This window comes from Xenopus laevis, chromosome 2L (assembly GCF_017654675.1).
Source record: "Xenopus laevis strain J_2021 chromosome 2L, Xenopus_laevis_v10.1, whole genome shotgun sequence".
Classification (NCBI taxonomy): Eukaryota; Metazoa; Chordata; class Amphibia; order Anura; family Pipidae; genus Xenopus; species Xenopus laevis.
The window spans coordinates 26,985,105-27,002,499 of NC_054373.1; the positions used below are offsets into that span (position 1 = coordinate 26,985,105).

At 40.3% G+C, this 17,395-nt stretch overlaps 1 protein-coding gene across 2 annotated transcripts in view; it reads left to right on the top strand.

Moving 5' to 3' along the window:
* st3gal6.L (ST3 beta-galactoside alpha-2,3-sialyltransferase 6 L homeolog) overlaps positions 1-17,395 on the top strand; it is a 90,272-nt gene that overhangs the window by 27,281 nt on the left and 45,596 nt on the right. For both annotated transcript variants that reach the window (XM_041580912.1, NM_001089629.1), the window contains 1 exon segment: positions 10,627-10,753. In XM_041580912.1, the coding sequence (XP_041436846.1) occupies positions 10,744-10,753 (10 nt within the window). In that variant the 5' untranslated portion in view covers positions 10,627-10,743.

Consider the following 17,395-nt stretch of genomic DNA (forward strand, 5'->3'; position numbering starts at 1 on the left):
GCCTCTCACAACTGAATGGTATTATTTGAGGGGTTTAACCTGCAGGCATGTGTTGAACAAGGCAAGTTACTATTCAGTTACGTATGTGCATTAATACATTGAGGAAATAAGCGCATATCAGCCATAAGGCAATTAGCATAATTGATGTTTATCCCGGACTCAGAGGTTGCTCGCATTTTTCCATATAATGTTTATCTTTGGTTTCACTAACAAAACTTAACAAACCTGCAACTCTGTAGCTCCTTTCAACCATAGCTTATCTGGGGGTGGGGCACCATCTTGTCATTAAGTAAGTAACCGCAATCAAAACTGGTAATTTCCCACTAACTCCATGGAAAGTACCAAGCTGGCCAGACATCTGCTCATTTTGACGTTGAGTTAAATTTTTGGATTATCATATCTATTAATAACATTTATAAAAGGCAAACATATCCTGTAGCGTTCTACAATAAATGGGTGTATACATTACATATGCAAAAACATCCAATAACCAAGAGGTAAAGAGGGCCCTTCCCAGTACAGTCCTGCAGCTGGTTGGGTACCCACGGGTTACCCGCAAAAAAAGCAGGCACCCTGCGGAATGAGGGGAGGATTTTCAGGTGCGGGTATACCCACAGGTCGATTTGCAGGTCTCATCTAAATTTCTTATCTTATGTAATATTGTTTATGGCAAAAACTGTAAAATTCGATCAGGGAAATTTTAAAATTCCATTCGAGTTGTTTTAAAAATTTGAATTCAGTTTTCGAGATTTATGATACTCTGGCCTTTAAGGAACTTGAATTAGACTATTCGCCACCTATAACCTGCCGAATTGCTGTTTTAGTCCTGGGATCAATTCGGAGTTGTTTGCAGCCTTCCTGACATTCGAGTTTTTTTCAGAGAAAAAACTTGAATCGATTTCTTAAAACTTGAATTGAATTTGATCCGAGCCTCCGGGTCGATTAAATTCACCCAAGTTTAAGAAGTTTGATTTTTTACAATAAATTTCGATTGGTCGAATTTCGAGTTCATGTGTGTTTATGGGAGTCTTTAAAAACTCGCATGAATTCGAAATTCGACCCTTGATAAATCTGCCCCTATAAGTGTTGTTTAGAGTAGTGATATCCACTCCCTCTCATTACACTGTCAGTATCTTTTCTTTATTATAGATATTGTACATTTTTGTTTAAATCACGTCCAGACAGAGCTTCATAATAGGCCCAGTCATTGCAAGTACACAGAGGCCCAAGCCGTCCTCCTCCAGCTTAATAAATATTCACTTTGGCATCTTAAAGTAGCCTCTCTGGCATTTCAGAATCCACAGATGCATTTATGGGCCTGGTCTTGTGGCTAACATTTGATAAGGCCATAGCCTGGGGCATAGGGAGCTTTGCGTATATACCAGCTACATCTTGTCCAATTTGTTGCAAGTTTTAGAATGTGCTTTTAAAAAGTTGCTTCTGGTTACTTAATTGAAAATTTCTGCAAGAACCCTACTAGTCCCGCCCATCTGTTCCACTTCCTGCCTCCTTTCCCGGGCTGTGCAGGGGAGCCGGAAGCATATTTTTGAAGACCATATTAATTTTTGTTTTGAAGACCATATTAATTTTGGGCCAGAAGTAAAACCACCACCCTATTGTATACATCAGTGCTGTCCAAGTTCTGTGGTACCGAGGGCCAAAATTTTACTGCCCTATGTGGAGGAGGGCCGATAATGGAAGTCAGTGTTGGCCACTCCCCCTTTAAACCACACCCACTGTAAGCCACACCCATATTACCACAAGAACTTTTAAGATCGTATCCACATTAACGGTGGTAGCATATCAAAAAACCAAATGGTTGGTGCTCACTGCAGGGAAATCCCTCATCACTCATTTGTGAAAAAGTTGTCATGTTAAAAACATACCCTTAAATCCATATGCCTCATCCTCCCCTGTGGTTAATACAACAACCCCCAACACATGATTAAACACCTTAGGGACCCTTAACAACAATTTCCAAATGCTAACAAACCCCTAACAGGCTTACATCCCACAGGTAGAGTAGAGCAAGCAGCACTGGGCAAGCAGAGAATGGCACACACAGGGAGGCAGAGATGAGCCAAGGTATTTTTGCAACCTTGACAAAGGCTTCAATCAGTGCCCCCCACCCAGTCCTGCATTACCATTTCCCACCTTACCAGTCATATAGCCCCCTGTACCTGTGCCAGCACCTATCATATTGCCTCCATTTGTACCTATACCAATGGCAGTCAATCCCTCAGATTGCCCCCAGGCCCCAATCTGTACCTGTGCCAGCATAAGCCAAAACATCCATCATATTTTTACCCCCAATCTGTACCTATACCAGCAGCAACCAAAAGAATCCATCATATTGCCCCAATTTGCATCTTTTCGAGCAGTAGCCAAAAATCCATCATATTGCCCTCAAACATCTGTGTACCTGTGCCAGCAGCCACCATGCCCCATGTACCTGAGCCAGCAGCAGCCAATCCCTTATTGCCCCCAATCTGTACCTGTGCCAGCATCAGCCAAAAAATCCACACTATTGCCTCCATATATGTACTAGTGCCAGCAGCAGCCAAATATCCATCATATCATCTGTTTACTTGTGTAAGTAGCAGCCAAGATATTGCCCACAAATATGTACCTGTGCCAGCAGCTGCCAAAAGGGAGCTGGGAGTGATTCTGTCTGGAACAGGGGGTTTATAAAGTTGAAAAAATTTTAAAGGCCAAGCAAACCAGGGTTTAAAAAAGAAAGAAAGGAAATTCCCCTTAAAAGTGTGCCCCCCTCATGATTGCGTCCTAGGTGGGCGCCTACTCTGTCTGCCCCTAGTTCCAGCCCTGCAGGGAGGGAAGGCAGAACAGAGCAGGAGACAAGTAAAGCTCTAATATGTGCTACATACAGTGACAGTGCTGGTGCCCCATTAGCATTTTGAATAAGGTGTGAACAGGTGAACAATGTGGACAGTTTCAGTCTGGGTCTCCGGTGTGAACAGTACAGACCTTTAGGATATAAACAATAGAGGTGTCACAAGTGTGAACAATACAGGGGGATCACAGGTGTGATACAGGGGATTAGAGTCTGAATTTGAGGTTTAAACAATGCAGGGTGCAGTTTATCTCTACAGTGATACCTTTTAAATCTTACATATGGTAAACCGACACAGCATCTGGGGGGCCAAAGAAGGGGGGGGGTCAGTTGGACAGCCCTGGTATACATTATTGCCTACAAATTTAGGGGGGTGTATCTATCCTATATTTCCTTTTTAAAAGCCAAAGAAACTACTGCACAGAAGATCAGAATTGCTTCAGTCGCTTCCTTACTCACTGGGTTGCCAATGCTTTAAAATGCTATTTAAAAGTTCATGGTCCATGGGGCATATTCTCTGCTGGCGTCTTTCAGCTATCAGAAAAGCCCCTGACCTACTGGCCTGTCATTAGTTTTAAAGGAAACAACCGCTGTATGTCGAATTATTTCTGGTATACCATATCAACTTCCTTTTAGGTTCTAGCTGTCTCTGTGACAGAAAATGAAACCTGATCGGCAGTCTTATGTACATTACAAGCCATATTTTTCAGGCCATTATTTTTTTTAAGCAAAAAGACTGTATGTCTTGTAATCTGAATGTGTTGCTGTGACAGCAAAAGTCCCTTTTTGTTTTCTGCATTACACTTAAGGCACATTTGCTGTCTTGAAGGAGAAGGAAAGCTAACAAGGCAGTTTATTGCCAATAGATTAACCACAATAGTGCAAGCTAAAATGCTATATTTAGTCTGTAGAAGGCTTTACCATACCCGAGTAAACAGCTCTAGAAATTCTCTCTGTTTGTAGGATAGCAACTGCCATATAAGCTTGGTGTGACATCACTTCCTGCCTGAGTCTCTCCTTGCTCACTCATAGCTCTGGGCTCAGATTAAAGCAGGGAGGAGGAGGAGGGAAAAGGCAGGGGGAGAGAAGCAAACTGAGCATGCTCACGCCCCGGAAGTTTAAGATGAAAACAGGAAGTCTGATACAGAAGCCTATGTGTACACAATAAAAGGAAAGAAATGTGGTTTCTTTTAACAGAGGAGTCAGAGCAGCATTACTGGTGTATTTATATAGACCTATCTAATAAAGCTTACTTAGTTTTCTCCTTTAAGTGCTGGCATATTAAAAGCAGCTGATATTTACCCTATATTCCAGTATCCCCAGTTCAAGATGAGGTTCGAGACACCTGACACTTTACCCAGTCCCACGTGGCTAAGGATAAGACTTTAATTAGCACTAATAATTTACACAAACATCTTTATCTTCACATAAGAACAGCCATATGTTATTTGATTGATATCAAGGGTAACTACATCTGTGGTTTTAGCTCAGAGTTCTGTACTAAAATGCCATATTTGACCCTGTCTGTTAATGATTATTTAAAGATGGCTAGGCTCCTACCCTGCCCCATCCTGTCTGGAAACCTAAATGATATCACATGTCAACACTCTTATCAGTAACCAGTGCAAATTTATGACATAGGAAAAACCTATGTATAGTTTTTTATAGTGGGAACAGTCTGCTTTTCTAATTAGTATTAAGCTGGCCATAGATGTAAAGATTTTTAAAAGATCTTTTCGTTATCGTGAGCCCAAGCTTATCTTGAAACGATCGTTTAAATGTACGATTTGTCCATCAACTAAAAAGACCATTTCAAGCAATGTTGTCTAGTTGGAGCCAGGAAAACTGAGGGGAGCTGCCTGCTTGGCCCTGCAAACATAGTTAGATTTCACTGTGACTGATGAAAATTTTTTAACCGGCCGATCAATTTTCTGACAGATGGACGAAAAATTGTAAGTTGTACGATCGTTCGATTCCCACTAACTACACCATAATTTGAAGGATTGGTTGGATTGCTCTAAAATCTGTCGTTAACCAAAGAAAAATCTTTGCGGTTATGGGGACCTTTAGTCACCTATGTAGCAGCATATGCCGCAGTGAATTAATAATATAGAAAGCACAGTTTTAAATGGGAATATAAATTCCTACTTTTTTTTTTTTTTTTTTTTTTAACCAATGAGCCCTTCTTCACATGGTTGAAAAGCTGATCAGAGCAGATATCAGCCACCGTGGATATGAACACACGTTTGTTCATATCCACGGTGTGCTGCTGATATCTGCTCTGATTGGATAATTTGGCCCTGTAACAGGCGTGGGTCCTTCAGTACAGCACCTGGTACCGCAAAGGTATGTGTTCAAGGTCTTAAGCTCTCCACCTCAGTTTCTGCATATGGTTGAGAAGCTGGTGACAGGATCTTATTGCCACCTCAATATTGGTGGTTCATGGTTTCTTGAATTCCAAAAGCATGGTAGGTCTGTTGTTCTTAGAGCAGGGGTCCCCAACCTTTTATACCCATGAGCCTCATTCAAATGTAAAAAACAAGTTGGAGAGCAACATAAGCGCACAAAAAGTTCCTGGGGATGCCAAATAAGAACTGTGATGTACTATTGGTAGCCCCTATGTGGAATGGCAGCCTACTGGAGGCTCTTGGCAGTACACCTGTTTTTTATGATACCAAAACTTGCCTCCAAGTCAAGAATCCAAAAACAAGCAACTGCTTTGAGGCCACTGGAAGCAACATCCAAAGGGGTTGTAGTGCAACATGTTGCTCTTGAGCTACTGGTTGGGGATCACAGACTTAGAACATTGGTGATTGTTTTGGCTACGGTCAGGACACAGGCCTGCATTGTTGGTAGTTGAATTGTGGGAATTCTAGGTCTTTAGTATCTCAACAAGTAAAGGTTGAGTTGTCCTTCCCCATATGTCCAGTGCAGTACAACCAGGCTGTACAGGTATAGGATCCCTTATCCGGAAACCCGATATCTAGAAAGCTCCAAATTACGGAATGGCTGTCTCCCGTAGACTCCATTTTATCCAAATAATCCAAATTTTTAAAAATGATTTCCTTTTTCTCTGTAATAATAAAACAATAGCTTGTACTTGATCCCAACTAAGATATAATTAATCCTTATTGGAAGCAAAACCAGCCTATTAAGTTTATTTAATGTTTAAATGAATTTCTAGTAGACCTAAGGCATGAAGACCCAAATTACGGAAAGATTCTTCATCCGGAAAACCCCAGGTCCCAAGCATTCTGGATAACAGGTCCCATACCTGTACAGAACTGGCTCTCAGAAAGTCACGACCCTTGGGTAGGGAGTATAGGCACTCATTGTACAGAATGGTAGCTCTCAGAGCAGTGGTGTATTTAAGCCCCCTATTCTGTGAGGAGGAAATACATTCTGAGAGGGTTAAAGAGATACTGACATAAGAAAATAACCTTTTTATTATCTATCATAACATTGTCTTTGAATGCTATTTATAATTTTGCCATAAAAGTATTAGCCTGATGCTTTTACATTACCTTTCTTACAAACCTGTTCCTCTATGAGGGGTCTGCCATGTTTGTGCAGCAGGAGTCTGTTGGCATTAGAAACTCTGACAGGTTAAGAAGGAACAGTCAGGTTGGCACAACAGTCAGGTTTAGGAACTTCAAGTAACAATTACTTACAAAGCAGAACTATCAGAGATAATCGATCAACATGACCTATAGGTAACTTTTAGTGTACATTAATATTTTGAAGAAAATTTTTTGGTGTCAGTATTACTTTAAGTTAATTAAATGGATGATTAGGTATCTAGGTGAAGGATTCTCTTTTTTACCCGTGAGCAACACGTGAGCAACATTCAAATATAAAAGATATGTGGAGCTACGCAATATGTTGGCGCTATATAAATACAGGTTAATAATAATAATAATAAAAACACAAGCATGAAGCATGTTCCCAGAGGTGCAAAATAGGGCTGGTATTGGCTACTTGGTATCCCTTATGTGAACTGGCAGCCAACTCTGTTTGGCAGTACACCCGGTTTTTATCCAACCAAAACTTGCCTCCAAGCCTTTAAATGAAAAATAAGCACCTGCCCCATTGTCAACATTTTTGTGGTCTTAAAGGAAAACTTTTCCTCCAAAATGAATATTTAAGCAACAGATAGTTTATGGCATATTAAAGAATCTTACCAAACTGGAATATATATTTAAGTTAATATTGTCCTTTTACATCTATTGCCTTCAACCACCATTTTGTGATGGTCTGTGTGCTCCCTCAGAGATCACCTGACCAGAAATACTGCAGCTCTAACTGTAACAGGAAGAAGTGTGGAAGCAAGACAGAACTCTGTCTGTTAATTGGCACATGTGACCTAACAAGTATGATTTGTTTGGTTTGTTTGTGTGCACCGTGAATCCTACGATCCCAGGGGCCGGCCCCTATTTTTTTAAAATGTAAATTTTCTATTTAGGATTAACCAATGGCACATATCACTAAAAAATTATATTATTATAAGAATTATAAGGGTTTTACACATGATCTGCTTTATGCAATATCTTTTTATAGAGGGGTCTAGTTTTCCTTTAAGTATTTTGTACTTTTCATTTGAAGCTTCAGTTCAGAGCTGGTACATCCGTACTTGTAATACTTCACATTATTATTTGCTTTTCCCTTTTAGATTCTGTTAGAGAAAAAGTACCATAGCCCATCCTTTCTGTTGTGACCACTATCTTACTGATCATTAATTACATAACAGTTGTGTCCAGTAATACCTAGAGGGAAAGTGAAAGGAACGTGAAGCCATTATGTACAGGCAGAAAGACAAACAGACCATTTTTTCGTTGTCTTTGGAAGGGCTACAACAAGGCCCTATTGTGCTTATTCAATGCAATGGTTCCATTAGTGCTGTTGGGTAAGCTGTTCCCCCAGAGGGTTCCTTTGGGAAGAGAAGTATAAAGCACCATTATTGCATTTGTCTAGTATAAGGTGACTCCAAACTGGCAGCTCAGATAGTTCATGAAAGGCTGTATTGAGAAGTATAATGGTTCTGTGCTTTATTTGCTGTCATCTTTATATTGCTGAACACCAACCCTTATGTAATTAAAGGGGTTGTTCGCCTTTGCGTTAACTTTTAGTATGAGGTAGAGGAGAGTGATATTCTGAGACAATTTACAGTTGGTTTTCATTTTTTTATTATTTAAGGTTTTTGAGTTATTTAGCATTAGATAGGATTCGGATTCGGTTCAGCCAAGCAGAAGGATTCGTCAGAATCCGAATCCTATTGAAAAAGGCCGTAATTTAGGATACATATAGTGGCAGTTCTTGATTCCCAGTACATTAGAATACATATAGTGGAAGCTCATGAAGCCCTAGTACATATAGTAGGCACTCTTGGCTCCTTCTACTTTGGAATACATGTAAAGAAAATCCTTGATCTCTGATATTGCAGGATACAATTGTAGATCTCTGGTACTTTGGAATACAGATAGCAGACATTCTAGATGCCTTGGCAAACCTATAGCTGGAAATCATTCTGCTACTTGAAACAACATAACAGCAGTTAGTTCTCCTCCTGGTCTGTAAATCAGCTGGCTTTTACTACATTGTTTAGGAGTCAGAACCAGAGTGTAGAGAATATAAACTGCCACAGCTTTAGGGAGCTAGCACACAGGCAGATTCTGGGAGATTTGGTCGCCTGGCGAATAATCGCCTCTTCTGCAGGGCGTCAATCTCCCTGAACTGGTTTCCCCCTGCCTTTCGCCTGCTATAATCAGGCGACTTCGGAAATTTGAAGCCCTGCGAGTGCATTGACGCTGGCGTTTTCTCATTATAGCAGGCGGAAGGCAGTTCGCGGAGATTGTCGCCCTGCAGAAGAGGTGATTAGTCGCCAGGTGACTAAATCTCCCCGAATCTGCCCGTGTGCTAGCTCCGTTAATAGCATTTACATTTATCAAAGTTGCATTTCTCTTTTTATTATGCAAGCTACTAGTGATGTGAGGATCGGCCCGAAACCCATAGATCTATAAATAGAGGGGGAGGAGCGGGTTAGGGTTGGCAGAGTGGGGGGCCAACTACATAAAAGCTACATTAAAAGCTTATTTTCTTTGGGCGGGACAGATTGGGTCTTTTGGGCCTATGATCACATTATAGTAAGGCCCATTGTAGACCTGTCCTCAATATATGGCACTTGCATCAGGGGATCAGTCAGCCAGGCCATCATTTTGCCTTGCATGTGACCAGCTTTAACATTCTGTTTGTTCATCTGTTCTAGGATAGCTTAGTATCAGCATTTCACGTTTTTGGAAAATCGTAAAGGGAAATGTTCCCGACCTATTGTATCCAGTCCTGTGTGCAATGCAGGATGCCAGGTGTCCGGGAGGGCTTGTTCATGGGAAATGTTTTCATGCGTGCAGGTGTTAGAGAACAAATGTACACTGGCAAAGTAAAGAAGTCATTGTATTGGCATGCCAAGGTCACCCATCAAATAATATCCTGGCACTGATTGGTATCATGCAAACTATGCCATTGGATGTGGGAGTATGCCTCAGTTATGGATTAGAATTATTTTTGCAAATGTTGTACAACCTCCAATTTCATGTTGTAAACATATGCATCCTATGCGAGGTGCAGCTCCTTTGCACACCCAGCTGTTTGATCCTTAGTGTTCTCTGCAAGAATGATTAGAACAAGAGAAAGACGACCGGTGCTTTGCAGGACATTCCTGGTACGCATAAGGGAATGCAGTTCTGGGCCAGACGTGATGTGTAGGTAGTCATTTTGGGTCCGTACGTGGGCAAACAGGCTTGTCATTTTGCTCAAAAGTGACCGTGCCATGACCAGTTTCAGCAATAAATAAAAACAAAACATGGAGTGAAACAAAGGGAATTAACTGTCTGATTCTACTTCCTTCTGCGAGACCTAGAGAAGAGAAAGGGAGAAAGTATAAAGATTTGTGTGCGTGTTCCACTTTGTAAGAGATAAAAACGGAAAAGCAAAGCCTGTTGCCTCTAGTTTCCTGTTTTTCACAACCTCTTTGGCTTCTGATGTGCGTTACGTATTTCTGATAACTCCGTTGTGAAATAGAAGTATGATTTCAAAGACCTTTTCCTTGTGAGTCAAGCTTCAGCAGTCAAGGATTTCCGAATCGAGTACTAATGAGTGTAATAAATTCGCCAAGGGGTGAAGTGGACTGTAAAGTGAAACTCCTTATCAACTGCGCCGAAACTCTAATCCCTAGCACATTGCTTTGAGTCATTTCATTTAGTTCAACACGTACTCGTATGCATACCTCCCAACTGTCCCTTTTTTTCGGAGGGACAATCCCCCTTTTGACAGCTCAACCCACAGTCCCTCATTTGTACTGGAAAGTCCCTCTTTTCTCTGCACTGAAAAAGAAACAAAGTTTCTCACTTAATTGGCTTTTAGCAGAGAGCCCAGAACAGCTAACAGGTGCAAATAAGATACTTTGTAACAATTTTGAGACACAAAAACACAGTTTAGATAAGGAGAAATATTTTCAAACTTTCATAACCTGCCAAATTTTATAAAACAAACATGGCAATTAGGGGGTGTGGCCACAGAAAGGGGTGTGGTCAAAAAAATTGCTGCGCTACGTGCGGAAAAAAATTTTTGTCCCTCTTTTTACTTCCAAAATGTTGGGAGGTATGCGTATGGATCAGAGTACACTGATTCGGCCATCTTTGTTGTGACAACCCTATTCTGGTCTTGCTATGTTTCTAGCTGTATGTTGGTTTAACATGGTGTTTATGATTTGTGTTTTTCAGATCCCTTTGCGACTCGATGTGGGCTTTTCTAGCTTTCAAAGGCAGCCAACTAATAGTGCTATGCTTGTTTGACTGACTTGGATTCAGTGCTCGGTGCTGGTACTGGAGCTGTGTGCCATGTATCAAGGTAAGTCTAAGAATGTTGCTTCGTGTGACCCTAGGTAGGAAATTTTGTAGAGATGGACAGCCATTTTCTGCTAGGCTGTAGCATCCAGAGTATTCACCCAATCTTCATTTTGGAAAATGGACATAAATTAGGCCAGGGTATATTTTTTAGCCGGTAATTGAGGTTCTGGGAGACTGTTGCCATGTTCCTTTGCATTCAAGTGAAAGCAATCCAATGCATTTCGACTGGTAAACCATTCAAAGCTGGAAAAGGAGAAACCGCACAGGATACACGGCAGATAACAGATAAGCGCTGTAGTATACAATGGGATTATTCAGAACTTATCTGTTATCTACTGTCTCCTGTGCTTGAATGGCTGCTCCCATGGCTACACAGCAGCTTGTTTATATAAACTATAGTTGTGTTTTTGAAGCAAACACACAAGATTTACCAGTGCAGGGCAACACTACATTATATTGTGATTCATTTTGAACATTTTCATTTTTTGGTATTACTGTTCCTTTAAAGGAGAATTCAACCGTTTTCCCAAAAAAAAACCCTACCCCCCACCCCACGTAGACCCCCCTCCATTCTTCCCCCAGCCTAGCTGCCCCCCGGGGAAATGCCCCTAACTTTATACTTACCCCTCGGCATAGATTCAGGCATCGGAGTTCACTGCAGCCATCTTCTGGGTCTTTGGTAAGCTTGGTGGGAGGTGACAACTGCACATGTGCCAAAATGGACGGAAATTGCCAAATCGCCAGAAGAAGACCCAGAAGATGGCTGCAGTGCCTGAATCTGCACTGAGGGGGTAAGCTTAAAGTTAGGGGCATTTCCCTGGGGGCAGCTAGGCTGGGGGGGAGGATGAAGGGGGTCTACGTGGGGTGGGGGGTAGGGTAGGTTTTTTTTGGAAAATGGTTGAATTCTCCTTTAAAGGAACAGTAACACCAAAAAATGAATGTTCAAAATTAATCACAATATAATGTACTGTTGCCCTGCACAGGTAAATCTGGTGTGTTTGCTTCAGAAACACAACTATAGTTTATAGGGTTTTTTTTTTTGGTAAACGGTTAAATTCTCCTTTGAGTTCCAGTGCCTTCTGTTGTGTTAGAAGCCATCTTTTGTAGTCCCACGTTTAGTCAGGCTCATTATAACTATTAGCAAGTTATAACAGTCAACCTACAGCGCAACAGACAAGCTCCTTTTGTCATCTTAATTGGCATTTGCGTTTGGCCCCCCTCTCACGATGCCAGCCCCACATTATGGTACCTACTACTTTAAATTCCTAATGTAGATGAATGAAAGACACTTGCGCTCTATTCAATCAGTTATTTTTACAGCATGTGCACCAGTGCCCTTTACACTTCTTTATCTTATTTCTCCTTTGGACTCTTGCTAATCTGCATCTCTTTTTTTTTTTTTTATTTCACCACTACCATTTAATTTATCCCTTGTATTGCGCAGTCCACTTATTTTACCCCAGCACCTTAAGGGCAGAGACACACGGGGGCTGATATCACTGCAGTACAGCAGTAAAGAATGACTGAAGTTTATCAGAGCACAAGTCATATAGGTCAGCTGGAAAACTGACAATATGTCGAGCCCCATGTCAGATTTCAAAATTAAATATAACAAAATCTGTCTTGTTTTTTTGAGAAACTGATTTCAGTTCAGAATTCTGCTGGAGCAGTACTATTAACTGATGCATTTTGAAAAAAACATTTAATCCCATGACTGTATCCCTTTAATCAGTAAAGTAAGCAATCCTTCTAATAGATTCCATCTACACAAGTAATATGACTGAGGGGAATGCAGTGTGCCAGCTATAATAAGGTGTTAAGCTCTGTTGAAATCCAAAGTTAGACTCCCTCCATGGAAACCAATACTCATGCCAAATAACACCTACCCTTGTAGTTAAAACCCATTAAGGTGTTGGACAAACAGGGTTGCAGCTGTAGGACTTGTTTGGATCAAGCACCCTTTAGTTCATAACAAGGCTACAGATTATACACACACAAGAGCCATGCATATCCTGTAGATTATATCCGTATCAACGGTGCTTACGGGTGTCGTTGGTTATAATCAGTGCTTAGTGCCTTCGAGTTCAAAACATATATGAAAGTACTCCGCCTTTCCTTTTATCCTTATATTTTACAATAGGGGGTACGTTATTTACTATATAATACACAAAAGCCAGGAATATCTTGTAAATTATATCCTTATAAATGGTGAGTTCTGATGTCACCAGTTATAAATGGTGAGTTCTGATGTCATTTCTGTCACATGACTCACTGAAACTTGTGTATTATAATAAATAAAGTACCTCCAGTTGCAAAATATGAGGATATTAGAAGCTACCTCGGAGTTCCATGACCTGTATAAAACAACTCGCCTTCGGCCTCGTGTTTTTATAAAGTCATAAAACTTATAAAATCCTTATAATTTACAAGAGGGGGTACTTTATTCACTATATAAATAGTGACTAGTGATGCCATCATTACAAATTTGTAATACAGGTATGGGGATCCAGAAGCTTGTTATCCAGAAAGCTCCCCATTTTAATCAAATATTTCTCTGTAATAATAAAACAGTAACTTGTCTTTGATCTTTGATATAATTCATTTTTATTGGAGGAAAACATTGCTATAGAGTTAAATTCATGTTTAAATGATTTTATAGTAGACTTATGATGGGGAGATCCAATTTAAAGAAAGACCCCTTATCCAGAAAACCTTGGGTCATGATCATTCTGGATAAAAGGTCCTATAGCTGTACTCTTAAAATGAGCCCTTGGCCTGCCCACAATCAACTCCTAATTTAGGCCGCCCATGGGATGTCACTGTCCCGCCCACAATGTCATTGGCCCGTCCCCCGCCCAGAACTCACATAGGGGTAAGTTGGCAACCCTACTACACCTATACATTTTATATATTGTAAAGGCAGAAAGAATTCTGACGTGGCAGGTCGTGACGTAGGGGGAGGGGCTATGACGAGCGATCAGCCAATCCTGGGTCAATCATGGGGAATCCTGCCCGGTTTTCCTTATTTGGAAAACCAGGCAGGAAGTTTTGACCCGGGCAGACCCTCAAAATACCGTGCTGTCCAGGTCAAAACCAGACAGGTGGCAACCCTAAGGTGTAGTATATCATTTACCATATGTTTTGGCTTTGCAATTGAAAGTATTTTTGTTTCTAGTACAGTCCAGGTATGGAAACCAGTTATCCAGAAAGCTCCGAATTGTGGAAAGGCCATCTCCCATAGACTCCCATGTTACCAAATAATCCAGATCTTTAAAAACAATTTCCCTTTTCTCTGTAATAACAGTACAAGTATGGGATACATTATCTGGAAACCTATTATCCAGAAAGCTCGAAAATACAGGAAGGCCATCTCCCATATACCGAGTCTATTTTATCCTCATTATTCAGTATTGTAAAAATGATTTCCTTTTTCTCTGTAATAATAAAACAGTAGCTTGTACTTGATCCAAACTGAGATATTATTAATCCTCATTGGAAGCAAAACCAGCTTATTGGGTTTAATTCATGTTTACATGATTTTTTAGTAGCCTAAGGTATGTAGATCCTAATAACGGAATGTCCATCTCCTATAATCTCAATTGGATCCAAATGTATTTAACGTTTACATGATTTACACTTTTTCTTCTGTTGCTGTACAGGAACCTCTATAAAACTATAAATATTTGATGTTGCTGGTGGTAGGTGGCTAGGAATGCTGCATTTTAAGCTTAAAGAAACTGGAAAAATAAACACTGGGTAAAGAGATAGGAAGATCATCTGGCACTTAAAGTGTTAAAGGTGTGTGTTGATTGTGGGGCATACCTTCATTGTTCTTTGACCACTAAGTTAAATAGGTAATTACGTTTTTAGTGAACTGTGTAAAGATAAGAGGATAATTTTCTAAGCACACTACACTCCCAGGTCATTCCATGAGTCTTAGACGCACAGCCAACAGCTTGAACCCCCGATTACGGCTTAGAAAGAATAAGGTATGTAACTGTATGAGCTGGGCATGGTTTTACCATGATGCTGAAGAATTGGGGTTCAGTATGGATAACCTTAGGCAGAATAGAACCGTATGCAAGCCATGTTGTGTATACTACAATACAGAAATTTGGTGCAATCTACTGTATGTCAGCTGTCCAATCTTCATAGATGGCTCAAATTTTCTTTTTGAACAGAAGTTACTTAACTAAAGGTCGGGACCCAAAATTGGGTCACCATGCTGTCTGTGGTGGGTCTCCATTAGTGAATTTATCTGCTACAGTAGCCCATAATAATTTAATAAGATGCACAATTAACCCTAAACCAATTATTTTGGTTTGTGAAGCCCAAACTTGTGAGTCCCAAACTTAAATTTATCTTCCCTTAAATTGTAAACCCTGTTTTAAAACTGAAGCCTTTAGGCAGAGACATAAGCTGCTATATCGGGAGATTAGTCTCCCAGCAAAATCGCTTCTTCTTCGGGCACTCTGTTCGATTTGGCTTTCCGAAGTTTCCTTGTGAGGTAACTTCAGAAAACTAAGCTTTCCGAGCGATTTACATTCTTGCCAGTGGGAAGGCAGTTCGGGGAGAGTAGTCGCCCGAAGAAGAAGTGATTTGTCACTGGGCGTCTAATCTCCCGAAATAGCTGCGTGTGTCTCTGCTCGTAAGATGTCCCTCAAACAGGCAGGTCTTTCAATAGACGTAGGGACCAAATAGATGGTTTGCCAGTTTTGTGATGGGTTTGGAATGTTATCTTTAAACTTTTTTATTGTATTTTCAAAGCATAATTTAAAGTACAGAAACCGTATATTGTTTTGCATGCTCGTTATGACAAAATGGGTATACAAATATCATTATTCTATGAGTTTGTTAATCAACATCAATCACTTTTAACAAGGTTTCTTTATATCTGTATAACACAATAAAATTTGAAAATAGACAGTTGGGGTAGGAGACAGAATAGAAAGACGCATGGGAAGGGGAAAGAGTAAGAAACATTGGAGAAGGGGAAAGGAGGGGGGAGAGAGAGCTTCTTTATCATATCATTTGTGACAGTTAGGAGGTAGCTTCCATTGACGTAGATATATGTGTTGGGGAGAGAGAAGGAGGAGGGGGCGAGTCTCTTTTTTGCCATCTTGCTCTTGAGGTGCTACCTAAGTTCTCCTCTAAGAGAGTTTTCTGCCCACCATTTAGTACATTTGAAGGGGGCTAGTAATTTTTGTTGCTTTTGTCCTTCCAATGTGTCTAGGTATTTGCTCCAAATATCAAAGAAAAGTGAGCCTTTGAGTTCCTTGTCTTGTAACGCCAAGACCCATTGGAGTTGCATCGTGTACAGTAATTTGCGTTCCCATAGTTGTTTTGGAGGTGGTTGCGCGTTAGTCCAATATTCCAAAATGGCCTTAACTGTGGTTAGTACCATTATATCTGCGAGTCTGATGTTACCTTTGATGGTGTTGTCAGTGGGTGTGGGATATAATCCCAATAGTATTTGTGGATTTGTCCGAGTTATTGTGATTTCGCACCAACTTGCGATATGTGATAGAACTGTACTCCATAGAGCATTCAATTTAGTACATGACCACAGTGAATGTTCTTGGGTTTGGAATGTTAATGTTGTCCTGTCGAGAAGTTTAAGAATGGGCAGAGCATAGAATGGTTAGATGTATTCATCGGGTGACTGCCTACAAGCATTCATAATGTTGCTGGTTTGACCGATTAACGTTTTCTTGTTTCAGCACCAAACATCAGACCAGTTTGGATAAAAAGGGAAACATTTGCTCATATGATCTGCCTGTTTATGGGAGCTTGAATATATGCAGGGAAACTACCATTTAGCAGTACTTTATTCACATTGTATCCTGCCAGTTTGATGGGTCTTAACCCAAAAAAGCCATGAAATTATCTTTTGATGTAGAGAGTGGTGTTCCGAGACAATTTGCAACTGGTTTTAATTTTTTTATTTGTGGTTTTTGAGTTATTTAGCTTTTTATTCAGCAGTTTATTTCAGCAGTGTGGTTGCTAGTTTCCAAATTCTCCCAGCAACCATGCACTGATTTGAATAAGACACTGGCATATGAATAGGAGAGGGACTTAATAGAACAGGAGTAATAAAAAGTAGCAGTAACAATAAATGTGTAGCCTTACAGAACTTTTTTCAGATGAAAGCTGGAAAGAGTCAGAACAGGAAGACAAATAATAACATAAATATATAAAAAAACAAAACAGTGAAGACCAATTGAGAAGTTGCTTAGAATTAGCAATTCTAACTTAAAGGTGAACCACCCCTTTAAGAATTATATCAAAAGAACTGAGATGAGTGTAAATTAAATGAGACTTCACAGAGATGAAAGTGAATGAAATGATGGGATCATTTGTGGTATATGGTGACTTTCCAACTGCAGTTGTCTGGCTGAGTCTTCAGTTACTGTGATTGCCTTGTTGTCAAATCAGGTTGCTGTTAATGAGACCTTCGTTGGAGTTGGCAAATGTAATTTACTTTTCTTTTGAAAGCAAAATTGCAGCAAGTGTTTGCTCTGCGGGGTTTATTCCCTGCCATTTCTTAGTTTGACTTTCTTTCAAGCGGCATTATATGTGTTGTAGCAACATTATCAATGTTTAAAAGCCTCACTCTTTTCTGTTTAGTAGACAGGGACAGCTT